This window comes from Gavialis gangeticus, unplaced genomic scaffold (genome assembly GCF_001723915.1).
Source record: "Gavialis gangeticus isolate Ggan-Ray unplaced genomic scaffold, GavGan_comp1, whole genome shotgun sequence".
Taxonomy (NCBI): Eukaryota; Metazoa; Chordata; order Crocodylia; family Gavialidae; genus Gavialis; species Gavialis gangeticus.
The window spans coordinates 130,295,075-130,320,232 of NW_017729025.1; the positions used below are offsets into that span (position 1 = coordinate 130,295,075).

The window sequence follows — 25,158 nt, forward strand, 5'->3', positions numbered from 1 at the left end:
GAGTTCCCTCCTGGCAGCCTAAGGAGAAGCAGCACTGCAGGAGCAGGCAGGGCTGTGCAGTGCATTAAGCATGCAAATGCTGGGGGAGGGAAACCCGGCAGGGATATGGAGGCTAGCCAGGTTGGCGGGGAACTTAAGTTGTAGCCGGTAGGCTTAGTGTTCTGTTACAGCCGGTTGGCTTATGGTTCTGTTGTGTTAGGTGTAAATAAACCGGAGGACCAGGTGAGGCTGCAGGGGTGTGAGGAGGCCTCACGGGAGCTCCCCAGTAGTCTGGGGGTTCCTGGGTGCCCTGTTTGGGGCACAGAGCAGTGCCTGGGAGGCACGGCGGCTTGGCACCAGTGTGGTGCGGTGTGTGGGGTTAAGACCCCAGCCCGTGAGGGCGGTACTTGGCCCAGTGAGGGCATAGGACCCTGGTGACGGGTCAGGGGGCTAGGCACGGCTATATGCCACCTAAGCCCCAGCACCGGTGAAGGCCCGAGACAGGGCTGGCGTGCAGGCTCAGTGAGAGCCACGGGTGCGAGTAGCGTGGGACAGGCTCAGTGAGAGCCACGGGCGCGAGTAGCGTGGGACAGGCTCAGTGAGAGCCGCGGGACGGAGCCCACAGCAGGGCGACGCGAGTGCAGGAAGCGCAGGTAATGCCCGTAGAAGGGCGAGTACACCAGGGAGCCCCGAGAAGGGCAGGGGCCAGCGTGAAGCCGAAGTAGGGCGCGTGCGCTGGTGAAGGCCCGGGATAGGGCTAGCGCCATTAATAGTCCGAAGAAGGGCGATTGCACGGGTACGAGCCTGGAGAGGGCAGGGTGTGCGAGACAGGGCCCAGAGAGGGCAGGATGAGCCCGGAGAGGGCGAGAGACCATCCGAGGTCTTATAGACATAAGAACATCCGAGATAACTGTGAGGCTTGGAGCGTGCTAAAGGGGAGGTAGGAGGCATGCATAGCCCATAAGGCCGGGGTTGCACCAAGTCACCCCATCTGGTACAGGAGGGGCAGTTATTAGCAGAACACTGTGACCAAGGGGATCGTAAGGCAGCCTCCCATATCAAACTATTATACCAACAAGACGTGGCAGACGAGAATCAAGGGTGCTGGATCACTCACTTGGCACAGTACGGGGCGCTAGCGGGATCACAGCCACTCCTAGGCCCCACTCCGTGACACTTAGTTATTGTAGTTTTACACACTACAAAACTGTGTATAACTGGCTTACCACAGGGAAACATGGGGCACTACACACTGGACACCAGCAGGTTTTTTAGATAGTCAGGCTCAAAGACAGAATAAACTTCTGGACGTCTCACTTTGCTAGACATCAATTCATCTGTTCCAATCAAATAGTACGGTCAGAGTAAAGGTAACCTGCTGCAGTGGCAGCAGTGGAACCGATGGGAGCTAATCTGGAGAACAGACTGATGGCTGTTTTGTATGTGATAGAGTTTAAGCCAGTTCCACCACAGAGCAATTAAGCTGAAGGAATCTCCTGCTGCTTACATCTACTTCACCAATAGCTACACAACTGCTTTTATGCCAGGTGAACAGTGAATTAGAGCTTCTTGCAATCTAATTCACTGTTCACTTGAAAGAACTGCAATTACAAGAAGATAACTGTAAAGTAAATGTAAGCAGCTCAACACAGTTGCCTTCAAACAACCTATTACAGTTATGTCCAGACAGAAGGAAAAATCAGGGGAGTCTATTACAAAAAATACAGGAGTCAATTACTATAAAAAACAGAAGAGGGGTGTTCAATGGCCAGGTCAACATTTTTACGCTTCAGGTGCAACCACCATTAAAGTTTATTATGGAGTGTCTTCTGATTAGAAACAGACATTTGAAGGGCTTTAGATGTAAAGAAACTATATGTTTCTCACTTATTTAACTGAAGCTCAAATTCTACCCTTAAGGCCATATCCAGACAAGCATGGACGTGCAGTCTGCAGTGTCACACGTTGCATGTACGGGCATTCCCCGCGCTGTTACCTTGCAGCACAGGGGGCAAGGGGGTTGATCCCAGGAGATTCTGTGGTATGGCAGCAGCTGGCCCCAGCCTCCCCCCTGTCCCACCCAGGGTAACCTGCTGCATGCCAGAAGGTGTGTGGCATGGGTGTTTCCTGGGGACAAGTAACAGCAGTACATGATGTCCTGCTGCTACTTGTCCCCAGGGAAACAAACTCCCATACTCATCTGGACATGGCCAAAGACTGTCAAAAGGTTTGCAGCATAAAAAGCAGATTTAGTCTTTCCAGAAGAACAGAGGAATTCAGAAATATTACACATTCAGAAAAAAAAAGATTGAAAAGGAAGTGACGTGAGAGGCAGGGATTTTTAAGGGGGTGAAATCTTTTACTGAACCAACTGCATAATTGGGATATTAGAGAAGCTTTTAGGCACAAGGTACCCACCTAACATCACTTATTCTAGTGTAGTGGCCCCTGAACGCTCAACCTACCTGGCTCTATTGGTCAAATGAGTGTTGCAGGGCCAGTCCACTGTAACCAGTCCAGGCTCAGCATGCAGGGCTGGTCTAAGGGTGCAATCTGGCATGCTGGCCTGACCCTGCATGCCATATATGGGCAGTGCCAGATATGTACCAGATGTACTGGATTGTGGCAGTGCACCTTTGGGTGCCTGCCACATTAGGGGCAGAAAACAGGAAACAGCCAGGCATATAAAGCACTAGGCACATAAAGGCTGCAGTTTGCTGCTGCCAGCCCAGGCACAAACATTGCCTGGCTGAACTGCATGGGACATCTAGCAGGTATGAGCAGGAGGCTCTTTGTCTTGGGCGTGACTTAAAACTGCACCCTGCTGGGGAAGGGTGGCCTGGTAGGGCTCCTAGTGGAGTGGGGGGCCCCAGAAAATGCCAGACCAGTTATGTCCTCGGTGAAAGGAGCGTCTTAATCCCAGTCCCCATCTTCAGGTGGGCTTTGGAGGCAGTAGTGGGGCCAGGCACGGCTGCGGCCACCTGAGCCCCTGGGGAAGGTGGGGTGCAAGACCCCAGGGAGTGCATGTGGTGGGCCAGGCACCTAAGCCTACAGGGGTAGTCCACCCAAAGGCCCTGAGGAAAGGCAGTGTAGTGAGGCCCTAGGGAAGAGGGCAGAGTTGTGAAAATCCTGAGAGGGCAGGGATGCAGGTGGCCCCACACAGAGTAGGGTTGAACATGAGTAGGCAGGAAGGGCAGTCCCAGGGGCACAGTGAGTAGGGCCGAACTGGGTGTAAGCCTGAAGGGCAGTCCCAGGGACCAGCCCTGGGAGTGGTTGATTGTGAGGATGATGAGAAGACTCCAGGGTGGGGCATGTTGTGGACGCCCTAAAGTGGGCACAATAGGAACCCCAGGAGTTGGGAGTAGGCCAAGGTATGTCTTCGGATGCCTGAGGCCGTAGTTGGGCCAAAGGCTGCATGGGGGGCTCGGCCAGAGAGTTAGGGGTGATTCCTAACCCTGGTAAGTCGTCCACCGCAAGGAAGCTGAGTGTGGGTCGAAAGAAAGTCCTAAAGGTTAAGCACAATAACCTGCTACTCCAGGGAGGGAGGGAGAGTCCCTGAGAGACCCTGGAGCCCCAGTCGTGATGTAGGCATGGGCTGTGGTGTAGGGGAGGTTTGGGGCCGCAGATAGCACCTGCTGGCATTGGGGCAGGAAACGGGCAGCCTCCTGCATTATACCTCCAGTTTATGGGAACAGCAAAGTCGTGGCAAGTGAGACTGGGCACACTGCCCCATAGAGGCAGGTGGGTGGGCCAGCATGAGATCTGTCCCTGGGTGTGCTCCCTGCCACACTGATCTAGCCACATGATGGCCATGTAGTGGATCTAGCTGCATCATGGCCCAACCTCACACATGGCCTGCCGCTGTACATAAGATGTGGCTGCAGAGTGACTCTGTGTCCTGGCCTGACCGTGAACTGGCTTGATCCAGTACACAGGGACATGCCATCCAGCCCACAAGGCTCCCCACAGGTCTGGAAATTTGGCAGCAGGAGAGCAAAAATTGATGTTGCCACCATTCCCCAACTATCAAATTTCCAGATCCACGGGGAGACCAACAGGCCAGATGACAGCTCTGAGGGCCAGATCTGTCCTATGAGGTGGACATTAAGCACCACTGTTCTAGAGAAAGTTGAATTTGATGAGATCAGGACAAAGCTGGCTTGATGAATATTCAGGAGGACATATATACAGAATATACATATATCTAGGCTCAAAGGACTGACAAGAATTAGAAATGGTGTCCTCAGATCCTAAAAAGTCTCTTAACTCATTTCCTAACTGGCATGCTCAGTATGAACTAAAATTGTCTGAAGAAAAGGAATATTCCAACATCAGGTTTGAGGTCTTAAGAAGAAAAAAACTGCAGAATTACGCAAAAGGGATATACTACATAAGCAAGTCACTGTGGCTGCTTGCAGACCTTACCCACCACCAAACCACCAAAAAAAATGCTTTACCTGAAGCAGCAGCATGTTACTTCAATCCGGCTCTACAGTGTCTGTATAGATCAGGTGCTGCCGCAGGACTTTTTGGCACTTATCAAACAGCAGATTCAATCAGCTATTACATAAAAGTGCCCAAAAAAGTCCCCTTGAAGCACCTTATTTATACAGACATTGGGCAAGCTGGGTCCAACTAACGTGATGCCTCTTCTGGGCATGCACAAGCCTCAGTGCCCTGGGGTCACAGACTTTAAAGTAAAGCACCATTTTTTTTAATGTTTGTAAGCAGGCCATGTTACTAACAGACAAGACCTTAAATCAGTTATTGCATACCTAGTCTTTGTAATACTATGGATAAACAGACTGTTTTTTTACACAGCCTTGGGTTAGTTTTGGAGTGCAAGAATGCAGATTAGCTATATATCTGGTACAGATTACTAAAACCTCCACTTTCCTAATAATGAGTCAGTCTATGACTTCCTAGGGCAAATATGTGAAGCTAATCTTAGATGGCAGCTCCTTGTTTTTGACTTAAAAAAACCCTTTCTTAACTTAAAAGGAGAGGGGTTATTTTTAGTGACTCAGTTCCATCGTTAAATCTTTCTCTTTTTGAATGAAAGACACTTACGTTTTGAAGAACAATTAATTGTAACTGTTCAGCAAAACAGTTGATTAAGCAAGAGATGACCTATTGCAAAAAAAATTCCTTAGTTCACATTACCAGACTTCAGACTCTGAGAAGGAACCAAAAACATGTACTCTTAAATCACGTAAGATTCCTCATACAGCATATGGGTAGAAATTAAATGTCTGGGGAAAAGGGGGAACATTCCTAGCTTTGCTTCTGCCTTTTAATCTATTCTCTTGTTTCCACTTACTAGGTAGACATATCGCTTTAAATATAAGAGATAAGCGTTATCCACCCTGTTGTCTCACTTACAGGTATTCACTAAGTTTTCCAGCTTCATGTATCCACTGTAAGCCACAGTTCTATATTACTGATGATGCTGGTAGAAAAGGGATTTAACAGGCATTTTCTGTGAGAACTAACAGGTGGGGCAACATCCTCCTAACTTGAGTGCTTTGCTCATGCCTTTGTTTTAACTAGGCCTCCAAAGGAAAAAAATCACGTGAGAGCAAAAAAACAAAAAAGACATCTGGTACGAATCTAGGCTCACAGAATGATGTATTGTATGGCTGTGATCAAAACACTTCACATTAAAAAGGTGATATAACAACATTTCTTTATGCGTCTTTGATAAGCAAAGCAAATACTATGGATCCAACTCATATGTTCTAGAAACAGAAAGAAAATTGTTTTTAAAATGTATCTTTTATTTTTTCCTCTATGTAATGTTGTTATCTGTTTTTTTTTATGCTTTAAAGGAAGGTTAGAATGTGAAATTGGAGTACTTCTAAAAACAAATTATATGAACATCCCCATGTCCGAAATATACATATTCTCCAGGTACATGCATGCATTAGTGATTGCCACGTGAAAGTGTAGTTATTTGATAACCAGTCAGAATATCTCATATATATTCTGCCAACTAATCCACGTTCACTAGGACACTTAACACACCTAGACTCTGAGCAGTTTTCAAATGCTTTGCCAAAAATAAAATTAAGAGAAAAGGTCTACTAGAAAAATACTTGTTTTGTTTCAACCTCTCCCCAATAATACCCCAGAAACATTACACCAACTGGAGGACCATGATAGATAATTAATCCTTAATAAATTCCAAATCTGACCTATTTTAACCCATACACACTAGTTATAGATTATTTTATTTTATTATAAAGCCAGGAATTCCCCCATTTCTGAGGAACAAAGCATTTTCAGTATGTAAAAAAGCATCATTTCTTTAAATCAATTGTAGTTGGATAGAAAATAGGTACTCTTTAAACTATGTTAAACTACGCTTAATTAAGAAAAAATGCTTACTGATAATCAGTAGAGCTTCCTTTCCTTTTCCTGTTGCAATCCATTCCTGAAGTACTAAGAGAACTGGAGATTAGGTCAGTGGGACCAGGTGACATGAAGTCACTAATTGTAGAAGAAATATCCATCCTTTGGTCAGCCATTGGATTATCTGTAAGATATAAAAACATTATAAACTCTGTTTAAAAAATAAAAAAATAAAGGATCTGCTAAAATTCATATGGCATCATTTGCTTTTGTCATAAAAATTAAGCATATTTTGAAGAAAGAAGTTAAATGCATCTGATTCAACAATATTCACAACAGCATATATATAACAAGTTTAAAATATTTGTTATACAAGTACTTTTATTGATATACATACATTATATTTATTTATATATAATACTTGAATCACAAAGATTTTTTTCTAAAACTTAAAGTTGAAGTTTTATACTTTCCAGCATGTGTTGCAGGCTAAGTAACACAACAAAATCAATTTCTTAAAACATACAGTTTAGTACAATCTGTGAAATTAGACTACACACATACAATGTGCTGGAATGCCTTCCCACACTGGCAGTCTACTCAACCTTAAACAATTTCTCTGCTCCAAAGAGTTCACAATTTTCTCTGAATGAATAAAATGCCAGGACTAGCTCATAGAAAAAGTAGCTTATGGCATCAGTCATGGACAACAAGCAATCAAAAAGAACATAAATAAATTAGGCATTAAATGGACACTATCAACTTAAATCCATTTAGTTTAGTACTTTGTTAGTTTTAATCACATAACCTATAACAAAATCCAGATGTGTGGTGGATGAACCTGGAGAACAGGTAACAGGAGTGGGGAATGAGAACAGAAAAGATCAAGGTGTAAGCTGGGGAGGGGAAAGAATGGGAAGAACAAAACAAATTCAACACTCTTGACATAGTTAAAAAGACTGAGCAGAGGCATGCCAGAATTCATGTTTCTGTTTTAATAGTGTTCATATTAGTCCTGTGGGCCAAATAACCCACTTAATTGTGTTTCTGTAATGAATGCTGCCAGAATACATACAATGTGCATTAGTTACTAAAGAAACTATAACCAAATAACTACACAACCACAGACAGTTCTTACCTGAAAACTTGTTTTCTGGAAGCAATCTAGAAACAGAGGCCTGCATTCAATCTGCTGCTGAGGCAGAACCAGCCAGTTACCTAGGATCTTCTTTCATACCCCAAGGTCTAATAGTTAAACTTTTTCAAAAATCTGGATAGGAGGAAAACAAAAAACACATTACCTCACTCTTAAAGATGTATAGTTTGTCCAACCAACTTCGTTTTAAGCAAAGTGCATGCCAAACATGATATGGGATGCTTTAAGTGACAAAATGAAAACTTGTTGCCACTTATCAAATGAGCAGTATTTTAATTCTCCCTGATCATCTATAGACTTTTAACATAATAAAGTAGGCTAATGCTGGACTAATGACAGGCACTAACAATGTCCTTGCTCCAAAAGGAGACATTATTACAACTGTCTTTGAAAGAACACAATACAATTAGTAGTTTCATTGTCAAATAATCAAGCAAATGTGGAAGCAGGCTTTGAATGGATAAAACACATTTCTATTATTGACAGAAATCTGCTCAACAAAAATGAGTATCTCAGTTAACTAGAAGTGAAAAGCTGGTAGGAGGACTGATTTGGGGGTCAAAGCAGTAATACAGGAAGATTTTTTTTTTTTACCTCCAGCATTCTGCAATCCTGCCCCAACTTGTTCAGTACAATTGCACGGCAGGCTTACAAAAGACAAAGAGCAAACCTTGCCACTTGATTATAAATGGAAATTAAAACCATGCTGGAATGGTGATTAGTAAGTGGTCTGTCATATACTGAAGGCTACATTAAGCCACTATACATTAGGCAACCATCCTAAATTTTTAAAAGTTTATTTGCACAAAGGCTGACTCAAAGTAAAGTTTACTTGTGTGAATTAAGGTAAATGGCATGCCACACAAGAATGTAGCTTTTCTCCAGTCAGATAAAAACTAACAAACCCATGGATAACTCAAGCTGTTCTAAAGTTTGAACAGTTTTAAAAGGACAGTTTTGAACAGTATTACAGACAGTCAACTAGGACACTCAACTAGTTACAAAATTTAGCACACAATAGTCACAAACTACTGTGAATACTTTTAGCAGAATATAGTTATGTAATATAATGACCAGAAAAGATCTACTTTGGGAGGAATTTTATTTTTTATCTATACAAATCATTCCTAAGAGTTTATTAACTTGTCCGTAAAGCCTAACATGCACTATGTAATAAATGGACAAACTTAAGGCTTTGGGGGTATATTACTTTCTTGTTTTTGTACGTAAATTTCTCATTTTTTCAAAGTTCTGTGGGCAGTCAAGAGTCTAACAATGCAAAAGCTGGAACTGCCCAAATTTGGCAAGCCTCAGTGCCATGATCTGTAGATTTACCTCAAATCTGAAATGTCATAAGATGTTTTAGCATATTCTTTATTATCATCATTTATAAATTATATACACATAATGATATTTTAATTAATTATAACTACACAGAAGTGAAGGTAAGTAAGTGGCACCTTACAGTCTAACTTGTTCAGGGAGACATGAGCTTTTGTAGGCTATAGCCTACTTTTGTGAGATGTTATGAATGGACTCGCAAAGAGCAAAGGTAAACAAAGGAATAAAATCATTATATCAGCCTGGCTAATTGCCTAATTTCAAATTAACACGGCTGACTTCCTCTCTCCACACAAGAGTGGTTACAAACTAGCAGAAATTAAAATCCAGTATTACAACCAAGTTTCTTATCTGCTTTTTCCAGATACCAACAATCAGGATACAAATGGGTTAAAGTTTAGAAATAAGACACAGGCCTATGCTTTAAACCTGATGTCAGGTGACTATTTCCTTTATTGCTTAGGCATCTTCCCAACTACTGAATCATTTTTCTGGAGCGGGGTTTCTGACTGGGGCTTCGAAGCCACGTTTTCTTCCTTACCATGTGTGACACTTCTACATGATCTTACCTCAATACAGCAGTTGCACTAGTTTAAAATATATACTGGCATATGAACTGAGGCAAACATGCAGATACACTTATGGCAACTCAAAGACATGCTATATTTGTTTTAGCTTGTACCTGGGAATTTTCTGACGCAACCTAAACTGACGGACATTAATTTAAATCAAATTAGGAATTCAAAAGTTTTTCCTCACTAGTTTCTCTCTTCCCCCAGAAATCTTCAAGAAATTCATTGATTGGTGTCTAATTCTGACCAAAATTTTAACATACTTATAAGGCATTTATCCAAAACACTGGAATGAAGATATAATAGTCCCAATTTTTAAAAATGATGATAAGACAGCTCCTGTGTCATAATGCTTCAATAGTCTTATATGTTGTCTTGCCAAAATGCTCAGAAGACATTTACTTTCTCATCTTCAGACATGGATTTCTGAAAATAATGTTTTGGGAAAAGAGCAGGCTGGTTTTAGAGAAGACTATTCATGTATAGACCATTGTTTGGTGTTGCACTATTTAGCATTTACATATGTAAAAAAAAAAAATCATAGCCTTCACAGATCCCAAGGGAGCTTTTGAATGCATAGACAGATTAAAATTATAGAAGAAACTCGTAACAGCATCAATGGATGAAGCTATCCTCTATTCAAACACAGCCTGTAAGGTACATTACAGGATTGGCAGTGCCCCGTTCAACAGTTTCCCAACTAAGACTAAGCATATTTGCTAGCTCTGCTTTATTCTTGAATGATCTAAATTGGGAGGTAACAAGGAATCAACTCCATATGCCCATGATTTTGAATGACCCTATCCCCATCTTACTTTATGTAGATGATGCGTTAATAATGTCATAATCCCAAACAAAAACTACTAGATGCTTTTTAGCATTATTGCACCTCAACTATCTTGGAAAAGAACACAGCTAAAACCAGTCTTACTTTTGGGAAATCAAAGGAAGAAATGAGTTTTTTGCATGAAAAGAAACTAGAACTGATGTCTTATTTTAAATACCTTGAAATCTACTTTAGCAAAAGTCTGAGCTGAGTCATTAAAAGTCTATAGATCCAAGGCAGAATCCATTTTATTGTACAGAGCAGAACTTAGAGGTGCTGAACCCATGGTCCACCCAAAAACTGAAAACGTTTTCTAATTATTTTTAAGGTGGTTTTATCTCTACGTAATTCTAGAGTGGGGGGCTCAGGTGCTCTGAAAATGAAGTGATAAATGTGAGCACCTTAGCTCTATTAAGAACTTTAAATTACTAGACCATTTACACCTACCAGATACACCAAGATGTGCAGTCTAGACGCCTCTCATTTGCCAATAAACCATTATTTAGCCACCCAGATAAGATCTCCTCTAGACAAATGGCCTGTGAAATATACCGACAGTCACCAAGAATAAAAGATGCCAGCATGAGTATACCTGTCTGCGTTTGCAGTTTTGCACGAGAGGCCACTACTAGATTGAAATTCACTCTCATGATCTGCAGCTATCAAAGGCAAATGGTGTCAGACCCTATATTCAGACAGAAAATGCTCTTGTAGAAATAATGAGATAGATGCCTTATATCACTAAGTATGGTCTTGTTTTGTTCTTTGAATAAGTAAGAGGAAATGGATCTCTCCATTAATGAAATATTTTAAATAACTGGAATAATGAAAAAACAAATCTGGCTTTTTTCTAACATTTCTGATCCTGTCCTAAACTCCTTAGGTGTATTTGTGTTACTTGCACCAATAATAAGGGCCAAAATCAAGTAGAATTCTCCTGTTTTATTATTCAGTGTTTCATTTTATGTTTTCTTTTATATCATCCTATGTTCTGTTTTAATTTTGTGTAAACTGTTTGAATGGATGATCTTACTGTATATTTTTGCAAAAATTATGTAACTATCATCAATTTATTTATATTTTTATTGCTCATTTTATTGTATTGCTTTGGCAAAAGCTGTTAATAAACTACTACCACTAATTTATCTAAAACTGATTTGAAAATGCACCTCCAGTTAAACCAACAAATCTCTGAACATACAGATCAGGCAAGATTTCTCTTGCCGCAGTTCCTTCATGACTCGCCCTTTCCCCCTTATGTCCTATTTTTCTTCTGTCCCTGAAGTAGTACAAGTGAAGTGTCTATGCTACAAGTTCTATCATGTCAGGCTGCCCTGGAGCAATTGCTATACTTCCAGAATATATATAGCACATCCATGGTGCAATCTTGCAATTTAATATAAATTCTGGGCATCATTTAATCTGGGGTGGCCAACCTGTGGCATGGGTACCACAAATGGCATAGGCAGCCTCTGTGCGTGGCCTGCAGGAGATTAGGGAGGGAACAGGGAGCACAACAACAAATACAGCAGTGAGAAAAGGCAGAGCAGCACCTCAGATGGCATGCAGAAGGTGCAGGGATCACCTTGTGGCAAACCTGCCAAAAGGCTCACCCCTACTTATTAAATATATTCAGAATAAGTCACTTTAGAAGATCCTTATAGTTCTTGACATAACAGAAAGGACTGTGTTATGGACAGCATTTTAATATCATTAAATTTTATGCTGTATAAGCAAGTTTCATGCAGAAAAATATTGTTTGAAATAAGATTTTAAATACAAGCAGTCCTCGACTTACAACTTTTCAAGTTACAACATTTTGCACTTACAACATTTATAAATTGAAACCCTGTTTCAACTTTTTGATGTCAGATTTGACTTTACAACACTTGATCCGATGCAACGCCACCCCAGCAAAGAAGTTCGCTGCATCGCTCATCTCCCTGGAGAATATCTGTCCAAGCCTGACAAAGGGTTCTTGAACCCAAAAGCTTGCTTAATAATTGTTTTCCAACTATTTAAGTTGGTCTAATAAAAGATATCAGATTCACCCAAAGAACCTTGTCTGCCAAGCTTCCTTGGAGACTTTCTTTAAGAAAGCAGACAAGACTCCAGAAAAACCTGCAACCAAGACTCCTGAGAAGACTCCAGCCAAGAACCCTTCAAAAAGTCCAGGAAAGTTACCTCAAAGAAGTCCTTCCAAATCAATATGATTGCTATTTACAATATAAATACATTAATGTAGCTACATTACTCATCTAAAATTGATCAAGTACAAAATTCTGGGGGGGTTTTGGTGAAAATAGGGTATCGGGCTTCATTCAGGAACCAATCCCCCATTTATAACGTTGTTTCTTATGAGAAAATTGGCTCCGAGTTACATTGCTTTGACTTAAGATGCTGTTTTCAGGAAACGATTCTGTTGTAAGTCCGAGGAATGCCTGTACTTTAAAATGTCTTCACAATAACTAGTCTGAAAATGACACCCCAATTTAACCAAGACTATTAAAATATTGCAAAATGTATAAAAAAAGAATGTGTCCATTTTATGGAATCAAAGCAAACTATATCAAATGCCTAGCAATTTAAAGGTAAAAAAGAAACACTACACTGATATATCAAAATTTATAACCACCCCACTCATCCGCAAATGCCATATCACTTCTATAAACCAGAACCCTATTTTTCAGCCTAACATTACCTGCATAATTGTTCTTATTTTAAAATCCAACACAAAGCATTTATAATGGAATAGCTGTCAGTCCCTTAGAGCAGTAGGGGCCAACCTTTCTGGCAGATGTGCCACAAATTGCTCCCCTCTCTACCCCTTATACCACTCCACTCCCCTTCCTCTTCTCAATCTGCTACTCAGCTTTCTACTTCCTACTCTCTGCCTGATCCGCTGCTTTGCTTTTCTCTTCCTGCCCTGTGCTCCCTGGCTGATCTGCTGCTCTATCTTCTGTCTCCTGCACTGAGACTGTGCTGCCTGTCCCCTCCCTGCTGTGTTGTATGCCACACACAGAAGCTGCGTGTGCCACTTAACGGCATTCAGGCAGATTGGACACCCCTGCCATACAGCATGAGTAGCATACTCACCTATAAGAAATGTTGACTGCCTGGTGACAGCTGCTTGTTTATTATAATGCCTTTTCAAAAAATTTGGAAAAGTACTGATTTAGTGATTTTTTTTCAGCCTCCAGCTGCTAGTTGCTCAATTCCACAAAATATTCTATAAATAAAGCAACACTGCCCTACTGTTAGCACCCACAGACACATAAACAGAGCCAAATTCTTCCAATTATGACCCAGAGCTCGTTGCCAAGCTACTTCAAGCACCTACTTGAAAGAATGCCATCTAGGCCACTTCCTGATTAAACTTCCCTGTAGAAAAGAATCAAAGCGTGTTGTCACAGAATCACATTATGCAGCTCCTCTCTGCAGTCTCACTATTTCTGAATGCTCCCTTTAGAATTTCTCTGATATTTTATCTTTTTCTTTTTAATTACGCTGAAATTCAGAGACAACAAGACATTGAGAAGAAAAATATATCCTACTGTTCATCTGTGCTTTGTATTTTTTTCTAAACTGACACTTGTCACACAATTGGCTTAATCATGCAGCAAAGCTGATCATGAGTATGTGAAACACCTCAGTGAGCAAATCAAGGTCAATGCTAAAGTAGGTCAATTATGTCTGCCAAGTACCCATCTGGGAGTCAGGATCTTTTTATGCAAGCACTGCTACCTTCAACTGTGCCTAGGGCAAGATCCAAGTTTCTTCATCTTACTTGTTTATTTAATAAATGTCACTCAACTTTGTGAATCATAAGTATATCACATCATAAAAGCATTATTTCACAATTATAGATGAAAACTGTCAATGTGATTTCCAGAAGAAATATAATTGAGAAGATGGTATGAACAAAAGATTATGGGCAACTGAACAAAAAATAGGTAACTGCAGCTATACAAAATGAAAAATTCCTCCTTTAATTTTTATCAGAACACTTCATGTATCAGAAGCAAAGTGTCACACAGTTCTGAGTAGCTGGAAACACAAAAAATAAATGGCTTATCCATACAGCAACTATTGTGCAAATCACTGGGGTAGGAGGACATGCTTCTAAAAGTCCCAATTCCCATGACATCAAGAACACGTTTGTCACTTAATTTGTCATATTTGTCAAATGTCATCTATACTCATTTTTCAGAGAGCATTCACAATCCTTGAACTTCTTGCTGAGGTGATGTTCTGCAAGAACATACTGCACTCCCAAATGATGAAATGCCCCAAAGGTGATACAGATACTCAAAAGGTTAACATCTTTTAGTGCAATGGGGTGGATTTCATTCTAACCTGCTTGTTGAAATAAGGTCTTTGACAGATGGCAGTAAAATTTTGCAGGAAGGAAAATGACCAAGGATGTTAATAAAAAGCCAGTTTCTGCCTGAACTTCAGCCCTTGCATCTGTATGCCATCCAGGTGCACTTCCCAAAACAGTGCATATACAACTAATGGCAGAAGAGGAAGGATATCTCTCTGGCTTTTTTCACCATCTTGTTTACAGGACTCAAGGAGATATGTGAATAAGCATATCCATGGAATGTCTGGCAGACATACATGCAAAGCTGATTTTATGTCACAGGTGATGTGTTGAATACCTGCAGGGTACTGTGAATCCTAGAAATCTCAAACTAAACCTTACTGTTCTTTACAGAAGTTGCAGTTGTAGATACAGGGATGTAGAATGAGCATCAGAAGGGACCTCCAGAGTAATCTAATTCAACCTCCTGAATGAATGCAGGGTGCACTTTCCCTACAACATCCTGGCTAAATAGTTATTCAACCTCTTCTTGAAAATGTCCAGTGAAGGCATTCCATAACTTCTCCTGGCAGCTTGATCCACTATCCTACAATTCTGACTGCAAGGAAGCTTGTTTTTAGATTTAACCTAATTCACTTAGTTACAGTTTAAATGCAGTATTTCATGTCCTAAGCTGTAGAGCAGTTAGTGATGCTCATCCTTTTTGCCCCAAAGGCCAGATGAGCTATGCCTGGTCTGTCTGTGGGCCCGATGCGGCCGTACAGGAGGCGGGAGAGGGACTGTGGTCCAACCCCGATGTGGCTGCACAGGAAGGTGAGGAGGGGACCATGGCCCAGCCCCAATGCAGCCACGCGGTGGGGTGGGGAAAGGAAAGAAATATGGCCCAGCCCAGCCCAGCCCTGATCTGATCCAGCCCCATGGAGCTTGGGAATTTGGTTGGAAGAAAGGCTGGCAGTATTAAATTGCTACTGCACCCTACTGCCATCATTTTCCTGGCCTATGGGAAACCCCATAGGCAACATGCCATGGGTTGGCAGGCCAAATCTGGCCTGTGGGTTGAGTACTCCTGTACTAGAGCGTAGGAAATTAGTTGTTCTTCCTCATCTTTTTGGCAGTCTTTCAAACACTTAAAAAATTATCATGCCCATTCCCCCTTGGTCTCCTTTTGTTGAAATTATATTTATATATATATATATATAAATATAGTTCTCTCAATGTTTCCTTGCATAGCTTGCATTCCAACTCCTTTATCATCTTTGTCACTTGCTGCTGGAGTCTTTCAGGGAGGACAACCTCCATGAACTTCATTTTTTATACAGGGGACTTTTCCTTATTTGCTTTCAAACTCAACTGCTCAAACAATAACTGGATTTGATTACTACTGACTTCCACTTGCTGGCTGCATCAACCTTGAATTAATTCACATATGGAAAAGGCATGCTTCAAGCCATGAAGACCAATGATAAAGTTAGAAGACTTATGGAAGACTTTCAGGGTGTAAACAGATGTTTATGGGGAAAAAGTGTTTTGTTCTGAGATCAATACAAATGCATGCACCCATTTTCCCACTTGATCTCTGGTACTTCACAGGTACTTAAAAAGTACTAAGGATTTTCCTGGGACAATGTCTATAAACTAATTGCAGCTCATTCAAGTAAACTGCCATTCATTTATTTTTTTCTTATTCGTTTCAGGGACAAGCCTGTCAACATTCTGCGGGACAGTCAGCATGGGTTTGTTGCAGGTAGGTCTTGTCTGACCAATCTCATCTCCTTCTATGACCAGGTCACATATCACCTGGACAAGGGAGAAGACACTGACGTCAAATATCTGGACTTTAAAAAAGCCTTTGACCTGTTGTCCTATGATCTCATGGAAAAATTGGCCAACTGCAGCCTTGGCTACATCACAATCCGATGGCTGGGGAACTGGCTCTGAGGTCGAACCCAGAGAGTGGTAGTCGATGGAAGTGAATCATCATGGCATTCCGTAACCAGTGGTGTCCCCCAAGGTTCCATCCTTGGACCTGTTCTCTTTAACGTCTTTATTAACTATGTGGATACTGGTGTCAGAAGTGGACTGGCCAAGTTCGCTGATGACACTAAACTTTGGGGTAGAGCTTCCACACCTGATGATAGGTTAGTGATCCAGGCTGACCTGGATAGGCTTAGTAACCAGATGTAATTCAATACAGAAAAAGTGCAAGGTATTCCACCTTGGGGAAAAAAACCTGCAACATGCTTATAGGCTCAGCAGTGCTACACTCACTAGCACCATGGCCGGAAGGGACTTGGGGGTCATGACTGACCACAAGATGAACGTGAGCCACTGATGGAATGTCGCAGCTGGTAAAGTGAACACAACTCTGGCTTGCATCCATAGATACTTCTCAAGTAAAACTCAGGCTGCCATCCTCCCACTGTACTCATCCTTGGTGAGGCCACAGCTGGAAAACTGTAACCAATTCTGGGCTCCACAATTTAAGGATGTACAGAAGCTTGAGAGAGTCCAGAGGAGAGCCACACGCATGATCAGAGGTCAAGAGAACAGGGCTTATGAAGAGAGGTGGAGAGCCATGGGAATCTCAGTCTGGAAAAGCACAGGCTCAGGGGTGACCTGCTGGCAGCCTATAAGTACATCAGGGGTGTGCATCGAGATCTGGGGGAACACTTGATCACCAGAGCACTCCATGGGATGACAACGTCCAATGGTCACAAATTCTCCAAGACTGTTTTAGGCTAGATGTAAGGAAAAACTTCTTTATGGTCTGAGCTCCCAAGGCCTGGAATAGACTCCCAGCAGAGGTGATGCAAGCACCTACTCTGGACTCTTTCAAGAAACATTTGGACACTTATCTTCCTAGGATCCTTTGACCCTAGCTGACTTCCTGCCACTAGACTCGATGATCTTCCGAGGTCCCCTCCAGCTCTATGTTTATGAAAATCTATGGAAGGGGCAGCAAGGCAGATTGGAAGGGCTACAGTGTGCGAAGGTCCATGTGTCTACCTTTTTTTGCTGCAACCCTAAATTGGGCATAAACAGGACTTCCCAACCTGGTGCTGCAGCGGCTGCTGGGAGCAGAGTGCGGCAGAGGTCTAGGGGTGAGGGAGCTGCCACTGTCCCCTTTGAACGTGGCGGCCCTACCCTGCCCACCCGCTGCTCCTGAACCACGTGCATCAGCGTGCTTGTGTGTGCAGGCCCCCCACAACCCTGATTTGGGTCACACCCTGAGGTTGGGAACCAATGGTGTAAGGGAACACTGTTTTGGCCAATCAAGTCAAGACATCCTCAGTAAGACATTTGTTTATTGCTGAAGGTGTTAGAGAAGGGCAGATCCAGAGCGGGTGCAGCTGAATCCCTCCGATCCTTGTTCCACCCAAACTTTAAAACCAAATGTGCAGGAGGAACAGCAGCATTTCTATTCAGGCAGTGCCAAGTCAACTGACTTCATGGATCCTTCTCTCCCCATTCCTGCTCCTCTTTCCACAACACAGGTGTTTACATCCTTCTCTCCTTTTTAATAATCTTGATGTTCCACTACTGAAACTATCTTTCTTCTGGACCTCACCTGTCTGTCAGTCATTCCTGGTAATGCTTTTCTTCCATTATTTCACAGTTCTGCAGACTGCTTTTAGCTCTAGGTAAAAGCCTTAACTTAAGTGTGGTAATATTAACTCAGGTGTAGAAATGACTGACAGTGAGGTGTGGTAGACACTATCAAGGTTCTTAAAATGGCCAGATTTTGTTTTATCAATCTGAATAACAGATGTACGTTTAGCTATAATGATTATGGTTAGGGACCTACCAAATTGATGGCAGAAGTTGAGTGCATGGCAGCTCCTTTAATCTTGAAGGTTTCCTTGTATGCCCCCAGCACCATTGATTGCACACTCCTGATTAGCGGGGAGGCAAAAACCAGTTTTAAATATGGAGCCATTTTTGCCACTCACCATTAATTGGCCAAGGGGTCCTGGAAGCCACGCTGTCTGTTGTGGCCAGCCAGGATACAAAGTCAGCACCATATTTAAAACTGAAGTTTTCGTCTCCCTACTGATCAGAAGCGAGCAGTGGGGCGCAGGGGGAAGCACACACAATGAACCTGCAAAATAAAAGAAACTGCTCTGCACCCCACTGCTCACTCCCTATTAGCAGGAATGTAAAAACCACAACTTTAAATATTGTACTGTTTTTACCTCCCAGCACCAGTCAGCAACAGACAGCTTGGCTGCCAGGGCCCCATGGCCAATCAGCAGCAAAAACAGCACCATATTTAAAACTGCAGTTTTTTGCCTCCCCAATCAGGCATGACCAGTAAGCAGGGCAGCCTCCTCTGCCAATTGGGGGACAGGGAAATGCACAGGAGAACCTGCTGCAAGATTAAAGGAGTTGCCACACATCCCACTCCCACCATGAATTTGGTAGGTCCCAATAGGACTAACAACAATATCTTTTGCCTAATTTGCCGTGTTGTTTTAAACTTAATATATTATACATAAATCTAGAAAGTTAGTGCACGTTCCAATTGTTATATTTATTTTTTGCTATGATCTTATACTGAAAGATAGTTTTATCCCCCTAGCATACTAACAAAGATTTTAGTTTGTGTTGGGTTATGTGATAATGTACCACAACCATCTGCACCCTCTTCTTCAAAATCCTAGGTCTATCCATGGTGTTAGATCACTGCCCAGTCTTGTGGACCCCAAAATAAAGGCTGGACCTGGAACTCTCCCTGTTGCTTTGTGAGCTTATGTACACACTCGCTGGTACCCTACAGGTTTCTGTACCACAGCTGACATAATTCTGTTGCACTAGTACAGAAATAGCCTGGTAACTGATTTACAAACAATGTTTTGGCCACCATACGTGCCTGGGAAGCAGGTACTAAGTGTGTTAGTTCCGTAAAAACTAGTTTTAATTGTAAATATGTGACTGCTGAGTAAGGGAAGAGATGCATACATATCCTAAATTATTAAATTACTATTTAGTTGGGTCTCCAAGCTGCTGCAATAAAATTGGTTCATATGATGCAATGTATCAGTCATCAAGGGGGGGGGGGTACACTATCTGTCCTAGCAACATTAAACTTCCTAAGAGTAGTTGGTTTTTTTTTTTAAGGCTAAAAGAGTAACATAAATCCATCTTAGTGCAAGCGTAAGTATGATCCAGATTCTACTATTTAAAGTTATAATCAGATCTAAAAATTGCTGAAATCGTGGGAGTTGTTCCACTTATTTCAATGGTTCTGATGAAGCTCTAAATAAATCAAGTTAGGCATCTTGATCTAGTGCAGGGGTTGGCAACATATATGGCCCACAGAGCTGGGGGGGAGTGGGGGAGAAGAGGAAGAGGTTCATCCACATTGTACCACGTGGCAGGGACCTTAGCCTACACATCATGCCACAGAGCAAGGCGATAGAGGAAAGCTGTGGTAACCAGGTCGTAATGCTGGTCCACCTTGGACCCAAGCAACAACATTCCAACCTGCTGCTGGAAAAAACATTGCCAAATAGTATACCAGTGAATGGATGGATGGATGATATATATACACATACGTACATGACAAAAGACTTTTTAGAAAAAGGTAGCTTATATTGGTAAACATTTAAACCTGTCAGCTCACTTTATTTACTAGTCTTATTCCCTCTGTGGGATAATTCCAAGCCATTTAGAAAGGGCAGGATATGAATTTAATAAATAAAATAAACAGCTGTGAACACTCAACACATGCACTGTAAACTTTAAAAGTTAGCGCTCCTAAGCTAATGTTCCAAGAGGAAATCGCAGCTAACATACCTCTCCTTTGTTTAGAGTAGTGGTTCTCAACCTTTTTAGACTCAAGGCGCCCCTCTGAAAATGCCAGCTCTTAATTTTCATTTCTTTTCTTACTACAGAAAAGCAATAGAGCAGTATTTTGTTGGAAAGAACTCAGAAAGACCACAGGAGGTTGGAATCTTTTTAACATTATAGATTCCTGTTTGAAATCTCTGGGTTTAATCTCATTAAGCAAGTTTAACACGTCCAGTACTAACATTGTGTGGCACCCCCTGGCACCCCTGAGAGGTTCTTAAGGCACCCCAGTGGTTAAGAATCACTGGTGTAAAGGATGGGAGAGGCTGGGGATTTCTCATATATAAAAATCACCAGACAAGAGACATGTTACTTGTAGAAGACAATGGAGATTAAGGATATACTTCCCTGGCATTTATGATTCCAAGCATTTTTGAAAGGTGAGAACATTTAGCCATGATTCTCATTAATGCTCACTTGACCCAGGATTCTGATTTTCCTTTACTGTGGCAATTTAGTTATACTGTATAAACCAGAGAGGCAACATTTCTACATCAATTTTATTAAGTTAGAAAAAATGAGATTTTTTTTTTTGCAGGCTATGCTATATTAAGCATATTCAGCAGAGCATTTCAAACCCTATCATCTTGAGCCCTCCTTAAGCACTGATTATAAAGCAGCTTAAAATTTTAGCATAATAAAAGTAGAACAACAGTAAAAATAAAATCGAAGTTTAAAAGATTTCCCTAAAATAGACTGACACCTAAAACAAACAGTAGACATGTTTACAGTAAAACTATTCAAATATATTTCTTGAGAAAAGGCATTAAATTCTAGGTGTGATTATTTACAGGCTAATCTCATTCACTTTTTCTTAAGGCACTGAATTAACAGCAAACATTGTTAATCATACATTCAAGAGGACAGGACAACAAATCTATCAATATTTAATTGCTACTAATCCCAAAAGTCAAGAAGTTAAAACAAACAAACAAAACTGATTTGTTTTGTGGTTTTAAGCATTCTTCAGTGTCCAGTTAGTTTTCAGATGTACTGGAGATCTTTTTGTTCAACAAACTTCCAGGAAACTTTGTGTATTAGACCAATATAGAACAAATGACTAACACACATAATATCTTTTTCTTACTGTGGAGAAAAGATCTGCACAATTTTTAGGATAATTAGTTCTTCATGATTTATCAGGTGCCATGAACACTGGCTATAAAAGTGACTGTGAGAATCACCAAGTCTACATCACGTTAGAAGCAGGCATTCGCCTTTCGTGCAGCTGCATCACACTGCAGACTCATATGGAGTCTGTGGTCTTCCAAGACTCCCAAGTGCCACCATCCAGAAAGATGTCACCCATTTTATATAAGCATTTATGATTATTCCTCCCAAGTCTGCTTTACAATTATTTCCCTTTGGCTTGAAAGATGCATTCAGGTTGCCAAAATGTTGAATCAAAGGTTCCTCAGTGTTCAGAGCAGTGGTGTAAGGCAAGTTACCCAGGATTACTTCAGGTATCTGTTGTTTTTCAGAGCAGTGGTTTTCAAGCTGTGTTCTGCAGAACTGTGGGGTTCTGCAGAGAGATTGGGGGTAATGATGGAGCAGCACGAGGCAGTGCGTCATTGCCAGGCCACCCGTGTCAGTCTTCAGCATAGTAGTAAGGGTTCTGCATCAGGAGAAATTATACAAAAGGGTTCCGTGACTTTATGAAGTTTGAAAACCACTGCTTCAGAGGATGAGGAGCTGTACTGAGAATCCACTCAATCTCTGCAAACGCAATTTGTTTAAGGTTGTATGTGTAGATGTCTACTCTCAGTTCCTTTTCACGTGCAGTTTTTTAATAGACCAGATCCTGTTCAATTGTTCCAATTATAACTACCTTCACTGTCAAAAATCTGCATCCGATTTCCAGTGAAATACATCTTGCTCCTTTTTCAACCATTACCTCTTGTTCTGCCTTTGTTAGACTTTAAATACTTCTGAGGCTCTTTACTGATTCCCTTCTATTGTCTTATCCTCCCATCATACTTTTTGAATTGACGACATCAGAACTAGACAAGAATGTTTCAGTAATGATTCAACTAATATTGTTTACACAGCTACTGTTTCCTAAAATCAACATTATCTTGTGTATATATAAAAACATCACATTAGAAGCTTCACTCCAAGGCTATAGGGACAGTAAACTAAAACTGCCTGAAGGAGTTCTAGCTTGTTGCGCCCCAAGTCATTTTAGGCGCATTACACCACTGAATTTCCTACAGTGGCTGTAATTAATGCACAATACACTGCCGAAGCGTGCAAACACTGACACCATTAAAACAGTGCAAAAGCATTGTCCACTTTAAAGTGTCATGCACACATGCCTCTCGTTTAGTGTACACACACACCCCCCAAGATCCCTTTTAATTCTTCTCAAGTACACTGTTTTAGAGAGAGGTCAGCTTCCTGAACCCCACTGTGGGTGAAACTATCAGGTCCAAACATTCAGTCTGGGTCTGATATGTAGCCTGTTTCCCAAAGACATTTGTAAATCCTTTCAATGCTGAGAATCTGTGACCAATAGAACATTAAAATGGCTCATGGAGAGCATCTCCAAAGCAGTGCATCAAACATTCACTCCCCCAAAGCTACAAGGCAGAGTGGCGTGTGCCATATTCATAAAAAAGCACATATATTTCCAAGTTCATAGCACCCTCTTTCAGATCTTCATACTGGAAACTCAGGAGTTTAGCTTGTTTTCCATCATGACTCTGATATATCATTTGTTTTTCACCCCACTACCCCCCTATTGTCCCACATGATAATAGTATGACCTGGACAAGCAAAGTCTTGATCAGAAAGCTTTTCTGGTGGCTTTGCAAGCCAATACCATATAAACAAGATAACATTGTCCCTTGCACATATTCAGTTATGAGTCACTAACAAAATTAGTAACTCCAGTAATTATGAGTTTCCCTGTAAAGATAGATTAAAGAGTCAAGGAAATCTTTTCAACTTCCATTTTTAAAGTCAGAAATTGATAAAGTATGTTACAGCTGTAACCTCTTGCACAGAGAAAGTCTAATTGTTTAAATCCTGGTAGCCACACTCCTGGAGAAAAAAAAAAGGACACTGTACAGACAGACCAACAGACTCTCACCACTTACTGGTCCCAATTGGTCTTTTGAAAAACAGAGTCCAAAAAGAGAGCTATATTGAGAAGTTTGATTATTAAAACTTCTTGTAACATTCCTAGCTTATGCTAGTTTATACCAATATTATTTTTCTAAACTGGAAATTCTGTATCACATGGCATAGGTACACTTTAAGTTCAAATAATGTACTTCTACTAAGTACCGATTTTACTAAGTTTTTAAGGATCACCAAGTCACAAGCCCTTCTTTAAAAATAAATAAATAAATAAATAAATAAATAAATGAAAGGGGGTTGGGGGGAAATTATTTAGGACTCAACCCTGAGAGCTTCTTACTATAGGGCCCTGTTGCATGTTTAAATTAAAGCGGGATATACACCAGCTATAAATTTGCTACACATTTTCAAGCACCAACTTCGTAGCTGGTTGGCTCTTTTTACAGGTGGATGGACATTTTTATGGCGTAACAATTAATTTGCACATGCAGCAAGTTAAATTTATTGCATGATTAACCAGGTAATTGCATCATATATGTAACATGTGGCAAGGGACTAACTTTAGTTATACTGAGTGTCCTTGGCACTCGTTCTCATAAGATTAAGCATGATACCAGTTCTGAAAATATTCTTCCCCTCAATTTGACAGATTATCATTGATAATTTCAAAGCAATGACTATTTTTAAAAACAGATCTTTAGTTCTGTTTTCCTATGCCAATTCCTAGGCTTACTGAAAAAAGCAGGATGCAAAGCCCCCTTATTTGTATACATCACCACTATGACATGCACTGTTCCAAAAGCCACATGCATCCCATTGTGCCTATCAAATTGTGATAAGAGCATGACATGTGAACAGAGGCTTCACACACATTCTTTATCTATTACTGTACCAGGAGGAACATTTTCGTCCTCTAGAAGACCCAACAGGTGACAACAGCTGCTATTTACAGCCCTTCTGACAAAACACGTTCCACTCTTCCTCACTCCCTCACACACCATCATCGGCAATCTCTTGCAGCTGAGGATGACTGTTTTCCGTGATTGCCTTATCTGTGGGTCTGAAGATGACTGTCAAGGCTAATCCAGGATCAACAGGTTCTACTGCAACTTGGGCATATGTTTACATGCAGGGTAGGTGGCTCTGGTTTCTTGGTTCAGTGTGTGATGCACTGTTTCTGTCACTTTTCTGTCTTCTGTTGTCATCAGGTTTCAAAGTACCAAGATCCTTGCAGTAGACTCTTCTTCCATTTGGGGTGGTTCTGGGCAACAGTCTCCCATGAGTTGATGTTGCATTTTTGTAAAATATATCCAAACGCAAATTAAATTAGATATTGACAGGTTATGAAGCCAAATTGTAAACATAGACTATTTTTAAATATTAGATTTGTTTTGTGTACTTGTAAGTATAATTGGAATTGACATAATTTTTAAAAACTGTTGCTGCATTAAAATATAAGATATTATTCATAAAATATCAGATCTGAGATAGCAGTGAATGAAGGCCAGGAAAACTATGAGAATTTACTTAATGGATCTTGATGGTATGCAGAAATCCTAGATCAATATAAAGTTAGACAGAGCATAAAGGAAAGAAAGCTGCAAAACCCAAACAAACCCCCCCAACTACCGGAGACAATTCAGAACAAAACTAGGGGTGCACCAAAGAATTTTTTTTG

At 41.2% G+C, this 25,158-nt stretch overlaps 1 protein-coding gene across 2 annotated transcripts in view; it reads right to left on the reverse strand.

Annotated features, from left to right (window-relative positions):
• Positions 1–25,158, reverse strand: part of ARNTL (aryl hydrocarbon receptor nuclear translocator like) — a 108,590-nt gene that overhangs the window by 56,942 nt on the left and 26,490 nt on the right. For both annotated transcript variants that reach the window (XM_019519556.1, XM_019519555.1), the window contains exons 2-3: positions 7,469–7,600; positions 6,367–6,514 (exon numbers count right to left, since the gene is read on the reverse strand). In XM_019519556.1, coding sequence (XP_019375101.1) covers positions 6,367–6,514; positions 7,469–7,514 — 194 coding nt within the window. In that variant the 5' untranslated portion in view covers positions 7,515–7,600. The remainder of the gene's footprint in view (positions 1–6,366; positions 6,515–7,468; positions 7,601–25,158) is intronic.